At 37.3% G+C, this 11,517-nt stretch overlaps 1 protein-coding gene across 2 annotated transcripts in view; it reads right to left on the reverse strand.

The window, feature by feature from the left end:
• Window positions 1-11,517, reverse strand: part of ZNF704 (zinc finger protein 704) — a 367,044-nt gene that overhangs the window by 16,217 nt on the left and 339,310 nt on the right. For both annotated transcript variants that reach the window (XM_069100169.1, XM_069100170.1), the window contains exon 8: window positions 8,621-8,721. In XM_069100169.1, the coding sequence (XP_068956270.1) occupies window positions 8,621-8,721 (101 nt within the window). The remainder of the gene's footprint in view (window positions 1-8,620; window positions 8,722-11,517) is intronic.

An 11,517-nucleotide genomic window follows, 5' to 3' on the forward strand; every position in this document is an offset into this window, starting at 1 on the left:
TAGGCTTTGGTTTCTCTATCTATAGTAAGAGGGTCTGGGGCAGGTAGGTGGCGCAGTGAATTGAGCACTGGCCCTGGAGTCAGGAAGGACTGAGTTCAAATCCAGCCTCAGACACTTGACACCCTTACTAGCTGTGTGACTTTAGACGAGTCACTTAACCCCAATTGCCCTGCCTTTACCCCCTCCAAAAAAAAATATAAGAGAGAGTTGCGTTAGATGGTGTCAAAGTTACCTTACAGCTCTAAGTCTATGATTTTTTCATGAAAGTTTTTTTTTTAATTAAAAAGAGCTTAAGTGTTCAAATTTTTTCTTCTGAATTTAAACACCAAAAAGAGGATTTCCATATATATATAGAATACAAAAAAAAGATCATATATGAAACTGAGTCTTTATTTCATACCATTTGCTTTTTTAAAAGTACATAATATATTCTACATGTTCATTGCAAGACTATCCTGCTTTTTGTGTTGTTTATTTCTGAATTTCCTTCTGTTCTCATCTGTGAATTTAAAAATGTTTTAACGACCCTTTTGGCATTGCTATGGCTCTTGCCCTCCTTATCCACAATTAAAAACAGAGGAAAAGGGAAAAAGACCTACATATACAAAAATATTTATAGCAGGTCTTTTTGTGGTAGCAAAGAATTGCAAATTGAGGGGATGTCCATCAGTTGGGGAATGGCTAAACAAGCTGTGGTATATGAATATAATGTGCTACAAGAAATGATGAGCAGGAGGACTTCAGAAAAACCTGGAAAGACTTATATGAGCTGTGGCAGAGTGAAATGAGCAGGACCAGAAGAATATTGTGCACAGTAACAACAACACTGTGCAATGATCAACTATGACTGACTTAACTCTTCTCAGTAATATGATGACCTAAGACAATTCCAAAAGACTCATGATGGAAAATGCTATCTGTGTCCAGAGAAAGAACTATGGAATCTGAATGCAGATCAAAGTATACTGTTTTCATGTTATTTATTTCATAGTTTTCTTTTGTTCTGTTTCTTCTTTTACAAAATGACTAACATGGAAATACATTTTACATGATTGCACATATGTAACCTGTATGGAATTGTTTACTGTCCTGGAGAGGAAGGAGGGGAAGGAGCGAGGGAGAAAAATTTGGAACTCAAAATCTTATAAAAAATGAATGTTAAAAATGGTCTTTACATGTAATTGGCAAAATAAAATATTACTTAAAAAAAAACAGAGGGAGGAAAAATCCCTTGTAACAAATAAACATTAGCAAAGCAAACAAATCTACACAGTGGTCACATCCAAAAATTTGTCTCTTGTTTTACTTTGGTAGTATCCTTTTTCTCACGTGACTGGTTTGATCAGAGCTCTTAAATCTTTCAGAGGAGATTTTCTTTACAATGTTGTTGTCATGGCATAAATTGTTTTACTGGTTCTGCTCAATTCAGTATGCATCAGTTCATAAATCCCAGGATTCTCTGAAATCATCTGTTTAAAAACTTCTCATGGTATAATAATATTCCATTCCATTCTGATATCACAATTTATTTAGCTATTAACCAAATAATTGGCATCATCTTAGATTATTCCTTATTTCTCTCTCTCAATACCCTCAGAATTGTGTTCTGAAAAGACACTTGGTACTTCTCCCTTCATTACAATGTTAGCACTGCATCATCATATAGTTCCTCCCAATTGCTCAAATAAATTTGCCTTTTTTCTATGTTTCTTTGACTCTATCTAGTGTTTACATTTCAATGTTTTTAGTAAGATGATACCAGAAGAGTCTGGGTCATAAATCTGACAGACAATGTTCCCTGAGTTCCTATCAAATAAAGCAATCATTTAAGACACATAAGGGATGAAACCTGCAAAACTGGAGTCTGAGTATTGACCCTTAATGATGAGGTCATAACAAGGAACTCATACCATGTTGCCTTGATAGATGTGAAGTGCTGGAAGTGGTGATAAGGGTGGGAAATGAGATGCTGGGAACATGCCCAATAGGAGGTTGAGTACACCCATCATTTCTTCTTTCTTAGCTATAGCGTTTTCATGAGAAATACACAAACGTCCTGTACTCCATTAAAGGTTCATTTTTTTCCTCTATAGATCTATATTCAGACTGCTTCTTATTGGTATTTATATAAATGCTGATGATTTCCATGGATTTATTTTATATACTGTAAGTTTGCTGAAGTTATTGGCTCAATTAATTTTTAGTTGGCTAGATTTAAGTACACTATCATTTCTTTTGCAAAAAGCCATAATTTTGCCTCTTCTTTATCTATACTTATTCCCTCGATTTGTTTTTCTGTTTTATTGCTATAGTCAGCAGTTCTAGTATTATGTCAAATAGAAGTGGTTATAGTGGACATACTTGTTTTACCTGATTTTATTGGAAAGGATTCCATTTTATCCCTGTTATATATAATGGTTGTTCCATATTTTAGATATACAGTACACTAGTCTTCATTTTGATGAAAGCTTCATTAATTCCCTGATTTTCTTAGGGTTTTGTAACAGAAGTAGATATATTTTGTCCAAAGTCTTTTCTGTATCTATTGAGGTAATCATATGATCATTGTTCATTTTATTATTAATATGGGAAATAAAATTTAGAGTTTTCCTAATATCAAACTAGCTCTGCATTCCTAGTATAAATCTAATCTAGTTACAATGTAGAATATTTGTGATATGTTGTTTTGGCCTCTTTATTAAAATATTTTGCGTCAATGTTCATTAGGGATATTGAACTATATTTTCTTTTTCTATTTTAACTCTGCTGGTTTATCAATCAAAACCATATCTATGTCATAGAAGGGATTTGGTGGGGTCCCTTATCTTCTTCTGCCATTTCTTCAAACTATGTAATACTAGAATCAATTGTTCTTTGAATGCTTTGCAGAATTTAAATCTGGTTCTGGAGTTTTTTCTTTGGGAGTCCATGTATGGTTTGAAATTGGGTTGTTTACATTTCTTATTCTGTCAATCCGGGTATTTACATATTGGCAAATATTCAGCCATTTCATTTATATCATTTGTCCTCTAGAATCATAGATAGTCATTGTAATGATCATAGCTCTTACAGCTTTCAAAGGTGTTTTTCTTTTAAAGTGTTGCTATTGTAGCAATTTTTCTTGTTCTGCTCATTTCGTCAATTGATTTATAAAAGTCTTCAAAATTGTTGGTTTTTAAAATAATGATGTTATAATATAAATTGTTCTTCTGGTTCTGCTCACTTCTCTCTGCATTGGTTCATACAAATTTTTCCATGTCTCTTTGAAATAAGGTATTTCCTTCTTACAACACACTAGCACTCTAGCACATTTATGTTCCATGACTTATTCAGCTATTCCTTAATTGAGGGGCATTCCTTTAGTTTGTGCTTTTTGGCAAACCACAAAAAGTGCAGCTAAAAATAATTTTGTACATATAGGAACCTTTTCTTCCTTGACTTCTTTCACTTCCAGGCCTAGCAGTGGTATAGATAGGTCAAAGGATATGTACCATTTAGTAATTTTTTGTGTGTATAATTTCAAGTTGCTTTACAGAATGGTTGTAGGGTAGCTAGGTAGCACAGTGAATAGAGTACTGGATTTAGAATCAGGAAGATTCATCTTCCTGAGTTTAAATCTTGCCTCAGACACTTACTAGCTGTGTGACCCTGGGCAAGTCACTTAACCTCTGTCTGCCTCAATTTCCTCATCTGTAAAATGAGCTTGAGGAGTAAATGATGAATCACTCCAGTATTTTTGCCAAGAAAACCCCAAAGGAATCATGAAGAGTCAGATGTGACTGAAAAATGACTGAACAACAACAAATTACAGAATAGTTGTACCATTCACAGGTTCACTAATACTGCACCAATGTGCTTATTTTCCCACAGTCTCTCCCAATTACCATTTTTCTTTTTTGTCATCTTTGCTAATTTATGGGGTGTAAGATGTAATCTCAGTAGTATTTTCATTCAAAGTTCCCTAGTTATTATTTGTAATATTTTTTCATGTCTGTAATTAATCTGAATTTCTTTCCTTGAGAACTGCTTGTTCATATCCTTAGTCCATTTATCAACCGGGGAATAAATTTGAATCATTTCCCCATATTATCTTGGAAATAGGACCTTTATCAGAGAAACTTGCTGCAAAAAATTTTCCCCCAATTAATAATTTTCCATTTGATATTGACTTTATTGGATTTGTTTCTGTAAAACCTTTTAAATTTCATGTAATCAAAATTATCCATCTTAATTTCTATGCTTCTTTCTATTCCTTGCTTGGTAATAAACTTTTGTTCTATTCAAAGATATAAGTATTTTTTCTATCTTTCTCTAATTTGTTTATGATATGACCTTTTATATTTAGGTCAAGAGTCTATTTGGAGCTCACCTTGGTATCATGTATGAAGTATTGGTCTAAATCAAATTTCTTTTATACTACTGTCCAATTTTCCCAGAAGGTTTTATCAAACAGTAAGTCCTTGTTTAGGTTTTTATATTTACTGAATAGTAGGTAATAGGGCTTGGCTGCTTTTATATGTTATGTGCCTTGTCTGTTCCACTGATTGATCTATTTTTTAAATAGCACCAAATTGTTTTAAGAATTACTGATTTTTAGTACAGTCAAGCTTTAACACTGCCAAACCACCTTCATTCTCATTTTTCATGATTTCCCATGAAATTTTGACCTTTTTTGTCTCAACATTAATTTTTTATTATTATTATTTTCTACAAAGTAATCTTTTGATAGTTTGATTGGTATGGCATTGAATAAATAAACTTAGAAAGTATTGTCATTTTTATTATATTGACTTGGGCTATCTTTATCACAAGCAGATAATATTCTTCTCATTATTTAGGTCTGTCTTTATTCCTGTGACAGTGGTTTAGAATTGCATTTATATAATTCTTGTGTGTTTCCTGCTAGGTAGAGTTAATTAAGTATTTTATACATTATGCAGTGAGATAGAGCTGCATGAAGTTGTTGGCCTCACTCTCTCGTCCAGAGTCTTCACAGTCCAGTGGAAGACAGAGTCAAGATCACTGGTGAAGGCTTGGGATGCAGTAGATGACCTTGATGTCTTCATTGTTGTATGCCTGTAAGTCTGGACAGTCTACCATTGCCATGCCAGGAAACTGAATCGCTTCCATTTGAATTGTCTTAGGAAGATTCTGAAGATCACCTGGCAGGATAAGGTACCAGACACTGAGGTCCTTTTGTGAACTAAACTGCCAAGCATTCAAACTCTGCTTCAGGGAGCACAACTCCAATGGGCTGGCCACACTGTTCAAATGCCAAATGGCACGCTTGCCTAAAAGACCATTTTATGGGAATCTCACACAAGGCAAGCGTTCACATGGTGGCAGAAGAAGCAATACAAGGACACTCCCAAGGTTTCTCTGAAGAACTCTGGAATTGAGTGAGATGGGAGATGCTGGCAAACGATTGCCCAGCCTAGCACACCTGCATTAAGGCAAATACTCTATGAAGCAGCTCAAAAGAAATGCAGGATATGCAAATTTAGAGAATCCACCCTCAATGTTCACAGGGACTATTTGTGCCCACCTTGGGGTGGAGCATTCCAAGCTCTTATTGGTCTGATCAGCCACAGTCAGACACACTGTACCTTGTCCCCAACATAGTGATGTTATTTTGGTCCTCTTTGAGAATGGACAACAACCAACCAACATTATATAGTTATTTTAAACGGAATTCTCTCTTTGTGCTGAGTTTTTTTGGGGGGGTTTTATTACCTCCTGAGAGAGAGATGGGGTACAGAATGAAACATTTTTGTAAACAGCCACTAAAATAATTTGTTTTTCTTTTCTCTCTCTCTCTCCCCAATTAAGTAGAAGGGAGAGAAAACAGATTTCTGTTAATTAAAAAGAATAATTTAATTTTATTTTTTTGCTTCTTTTGGAGGGGTGATTGAGGTTAAGTGACTTGCCCAAGGTCACACAGCTAGTTTTTTGTGTTAAGTGTCTGAGGCTGGATTTGAACTTAGGTCCTCCTGACTCCAGGGCCAGAGCTCTATTCACTGCGCCACCTGGCCACCCCCAAAAACAAAATTTTTAAAAGAATTATTAAAAAAAAGTTGTGTGTGAGTGTGTCTGCTACTGATGTGGAATGTTGCATATCCTTTTAGATGGGTATTGTAAGTTTTGGATATTGTAGTATTTAGTTATTGTAAGTTTTATTATTTTACTTTGTTATACCTCTCCCAGAGGGCAGGGTAAACTGGAAATGTTCGTAATGTAAAAACCAAAACATTAGTAAAACTTAAAAAAACCTTTATTTTGAATTCTTTAGGGTAAGTTATTCTTGTTTGTAAGAAAACAGCTTTTGCTTTTTAGAACATTTGTATTCCAAGATTTCTTATCTTGTATAGTAGAAGCTGCCAGATCCTGTGACATCCTGTGTTTCTTTCATATTTGAACTGTTTCTTTCTGAATGTGTGTAGTGTTTTTCCTTTGACTTCAAAGCTCGGCATGGAGCCAAGATGGTAGAGTAAAAGAAGGGACTTGCTTAAGCTCTCCCCCAAACCCCTCCAAATACCTATAAAAATGACTCTAAACAAATTCTAGAGCAGCAGAACCCACAAAATAAGAGTGAAACAAATTTCCAGCCCAAGACAACCTGGAAGGTCAATAGGAAAGGTCTGTTGCACCAGTCTGAGAGAAGAATGCAGTCCAGTGTGGGCCACGGCATATATGGGGTAGAAGCAGGCTTCAGGGGACTGAATCACTGCCAGCTGTGGCAGTTTCCAGAATTTTTTTGAGGGTTTCCAGAATTGTCAACCCACAAACACCAAAGACAACTTAGAAGGTCAGTAGGAAAGATCTTTTGGACCTGGGTGAGAGAGAAGCAAGGTCCAGCCCCTGTCAGCAGTAATGGTTGCTTCCAGAGCATGAAAAATGAGTCAACAGCTTGCTAAAGGAGACCCCAAAAATTCTGAAGTAATATCTTAAAAATAGACTAACCCAAATGGCAAAAGAGGTCCAAAAAGGCAATGAGGAGAAGAATGACTTAAAAAAAAAGCAGAACTGGCCAAATGGAAAGGAAGGTCCAAAAGCTCACTGAAGAAAATAATTCCTTAAAAATTAGAATGGAGACAATGGAAGCTAATGACTTTATGAAAAAATCAAGAAATTATAAAACAAAACCAAAAGAATGAAAAAAATAGAAGACTGTGAAATATCTCCTTGCCTTCAAAGCTCTGGATTTTGTCTATGAGACTTTTCCTTTTGAGACTTCTTTCAGGGGGATATTAGTGAATTCTATCTTTACTTTGCCTTCTGGCTGTAAAAGATCTCAGCAGTTTTCATTTATGATTTTTTGAAATACAGCATTCATGCTTTTTGTTTTTAAATCATAATTTTCAGAGAGGAAGACCATTCTTGAATTACTTCTCCTTGACCATTTTTGCAAGTCAGTTGTTTCTGATATCAGATAGCTTATGTTTTCTTATATTTCTTTAGTCTCCTTATTTTGTTTTCATGTTCCTTGTTGTCTCAGAAGAGTCAATGATTTCTGTGAGCCAATTATCTCAGTAAGGTTTACCACTTTTTGTTCTAAGTTAATTATTCTCCTCTGATTCTTTCAGATGTTTTATTTCATTTCTTGTCTTTTGCTTTACTTCTTCTGCATCCTTCCACATAGTCTGAAGTCCGAAAAAGTTTGAAGACTTTTTTCCCCTCAAGTCTCTGCTTTTGGTTTTTATAGTTAATGTTGGATTTTCTGACATCTCTGTATCTACAAGAATTCTTTATAGTAATTGATGTTTTCTTTGGTTTGCTCATCTCTCCAGTCTTACTTCCTGAACTTGAACTTTTTGCCAGGGGAAGACTTTGTCCCTAATGTACTTTTTGGGAGGGGTGATAGGCCCTACTTGGTTTCAACCTATTTTTCTGGGTTTCTGTGCTCACCTCCACCTTTTTGGATTAGCCTTCCTGCTCACAAACCCCAATCTTTGTGGCCCAGTACACTGGATCATCAGGGCTCTTCCTGGTATCTCAAGAATGGATGCTAGGGACTTTGGAGCCCAAGGGTCCAGCGTGTATAATTGTGGTTGCAACTGTACTGATTGATATAGATCCTGGTTGTTTCCAAGGTACCCACAGTAGTTTCTAAGAGTACTTCTGGCCCTCTTCCATACCCTGCCCTGGGTACAAAGATTCTTAGTTATAGTTCTTTCTGCAAGTTTTTTTTGGGAAGTCCTCTTGATTTATTAAGAAAATCTAGTATCTCATTCAATAGAAAACTTATCTAACGAAGCCTGGACTTTAAGTTGACCTGATAACTCTGAATGAACAGCGATTAGAGTAAAAATCTGTGCCTTGAATTTATATAACTATAGAGCCTTAAATACAACAAATGACTTTACTGTCCCTTAATAAAACAAACTTATTTAAAAAATTTCACCACTACTCTCCTTCCCTTTCCAATTGACAATTCTGGGTCAGTGACTTATGAATGCAAAAAGTGGACCTGAAGGAAAGGGGATTTTAATTACACCATTCTACCACAGGACAGGTTTGAAGAAGATTCTGTTGCTTTTTTCTCTGTTCCTTTGATGTATTTCTAATTGTGATTGGATCCCTTGGGACTGGACCTGTCTCTCTGCTGTTTCAGTACTCATACCTTAAGCTGACTGCTCCTCTGGGAGGTGAAGACAGGACTGAATGAGTCTGTTGTTGTCTCTGCTCTCCTGTGCCCACAGGACGATTGTGTGTTGGGGAAACCTAGTGGAAAACACAGGAAACACAATTTATAATGTACTGTCTGCTTTTCTAAAATCTTCCCTCTCATCACACTGTGCTGTGTAAGACACTTGGATACACAGACTGACTACTCAAAGAAAAGGCACATTCTCTGCCTTCCCAGAAGTTGCCTTTTAAAACAGACAAGATAATGACAATATGGCTTTTTTTAAAAAAAAATATAAAACAAGAAAGACAACATGTTAAAAACAGCGACAACCAAAGAACAATGCCCAAGCTTCTGGTATATGCGTTCTGGAAGCTGTCCTTGGTAATGATTTATATTTGAAAAGTACTTTTAACTTTTATTTTTTTCAAAAATAGAAAAGTTTTATTTACACTTTAAAATATTTTACAGAAACCAAGGGATTGTGCTTTCAGAGCCATGAAGTTTCAAGTAAGAATAAGTGCTCAATTTGTATTTGTATATAATTTTAAAAATACATAATATTTCCCCCAATTATGTATTAAAACAATTTTAATGTTTCTTAAAAAAGTTTTGAGTTCTAAATTCTATCCCTCCCTCTCCTCTCCCCTTTCTGAGAAGGTAAGCGATGCAATATAGTTTATACATGTGCAATCATGTAAAACATTTCCTTATTAGTCATTTTGTACAAGAAGATTCAAATAAAAAAAAAAAGACTGAAAGTGAAAAAATACCATGCTTTGGTCTGTATTCAGACAATATCGATTCTTTCTCTGGAGGCAGATATTCAACTGAATAGAGTGAATTCATTCCCTGGATAAGTACCGTGTTTCCCCGATAATAAGACCTATCCTGAAAATAAGCCCTCCCCTTACTGTGTAAGATTCCTCTAAAATAAGCCCTCCCCTGAAAATAAGCCCTATTGAGATTGCTACTGTAGTAGCATGAAACGCATGCCGCGCTCCAAGCTGCATCCAATCAGAGCTGCAGCAGTGAGCGTGTCATCCTGTTCTTCCCCAGTGATTTGCTTGCTGGTGCCATTGAGAGCAGTGCCACGGAGGAGAGCTGAGGCAGGACAACATAAGCCCTCCCCTGAAAATAAGCCCTCTGGTGTTTTTCTTTCAAAAAAAAAAATAAGACAGTGTCTTATTATCGGGGAAACATGGTAATTGGCAGAAAAAGAAGAGGCCATCTGTAGTCTTATCTTTAGATTTAGTCACATACCCTCCCATGTTCCATTTCTTGCTTACAAGACCTATCTCCTGCGCACCCCAAGCACCCCTTACACCCATTTACAAAACCATTTACAACACTGAGAATGGGGTTTAGAGGCCAGGTAGTATAGAGGAGATGGACAAGGGTGTCTTCTCCCCTGCAGTTTTCCCCATGATCTTCCTGGTCATCTTCTTCCTGGTAACTCAGTCCCCAATCTCTCTGATGAAAATGCTGATCTGTGGCAAGGGTAGGGATGTGGGCAGAGAATCACTAGCTTTACACAATTTGTGAGAAGACACAGTAAGAGATAAAAGTGATCCTAGGCCCTCCCTCCTATAGGAAGTTCTCCAGGGTTGACCCGTTGTCTCCACCCCTTCCCCCACTCTTCTGGTTTAAATATCATCAGGGCTAGAGTTAGAAGAGCCTTAGTGATCATCTTGCTCAGAAGTTGAAGATCAGAATGGTTGAAAGACCTAAGACCACATTATGTGAAAGGCCCAGAACTTAGAGTCAAGGTCCTGTGATCTCAAAAAAAATGATTTTTCATTTTATCATAATATCATTTACATTTATTATTCATCCACCAGGACTCTTCCAAATTTCATCTTGTTTTCTCTCCACCTGCAAAAGCCCTCACACCCACATATCACAAGATACCAAAATCTTATAGTCTCTGTGTTTCTTTATTCAGTATCTATTTCTTCCTTCTCCTCTTCTTCATCTGTGTCAGAAACCTGGAGGTCCTTATACAAAATACTGCCCTGATGCTTTGTGGCCAGGCCCTCTGTAATTCTGTCCTGAGAAGGAATCTGGGGTATTCTTGTACCCGACTTCTGTAGGAGGACTGGCCGTGTGTCCTTGTCTACTGGGGATCTCTGGAGTGATCTGTCCTGAGGAACTTGTCTGGAAGTAATTGTGGATTCCTGGGCCAATTCCTGCCCAGGTTGGCATAAAGAATTTCTGGGCCTTTTGCACTGCTGGTCAGATGAATCATGCAGCCATGGCTTTGAACAGGTTAAGGGATTCTGAGACTTCCTAGCAGAATGAGACAGGAGGTATGGAGGAATTGGGCCTGCCTTGGGTGGAGGGATCACTGGTTTCTGAATCTGGGCCATGAAGTCTGGTCCATTCTGGCAAGGCCTTGTTAAACTTCTGTATCTCTGTTGAAGCCAATTTTGAAGACTCCAGTCTTTACGCAGGGGTTCTGAGGGTTGTTCAGGTTCACTCCGAGCTAAGAGGACTGGAGGTGGCAGAGTCCTCTGATGGGGTTTGGCCATAAGTTTCACAGAAGGGGGCCTCCCAGGCTTTTCTAAAGTGACCTGGGGAGATACTACTGGATGAGGAGATTTTGTATGTCTTCTGGATGGAGAGCAAGAAAGAGCAGGTTGGCATGGATGCCGGATGCAGCTCAAACTTTCATTAGGGTCCACATCCACAGATCGTCTCTTCTGGGGAGGGCCAGGCTGGCTCTTTTGGGGCAGGGGCACACATTGTCTCTTCTTGGGAGGGACAGACTGGCTATTTTGGGGCATGAGCAAAGATCTTTTCTTCTGGGGAGGGCCAGGCTGGCTCTTCTGGGACATGAGTGCTGATCTTTTCTCCTGGGAAGGGCCAGGCTGGCTCTTCTGGGACATGAG

This window comes from Petaurus breviceps, unplaced genomic scaffold (genome assembly GCF_028583685.1).
Source record: "Petaurus breviceps papuanus isolate PSGF00001 unplaced genomic scaffold, PetGlider_PUasm1.0 38, whole genome shotgun sequence".
Taxonomy (NCBI): Eukaryota; Metazoa; Chordata; class Mammalia; order Diprotodontia; family Petauridae; genus Petaurus; species Petaurus breviceps.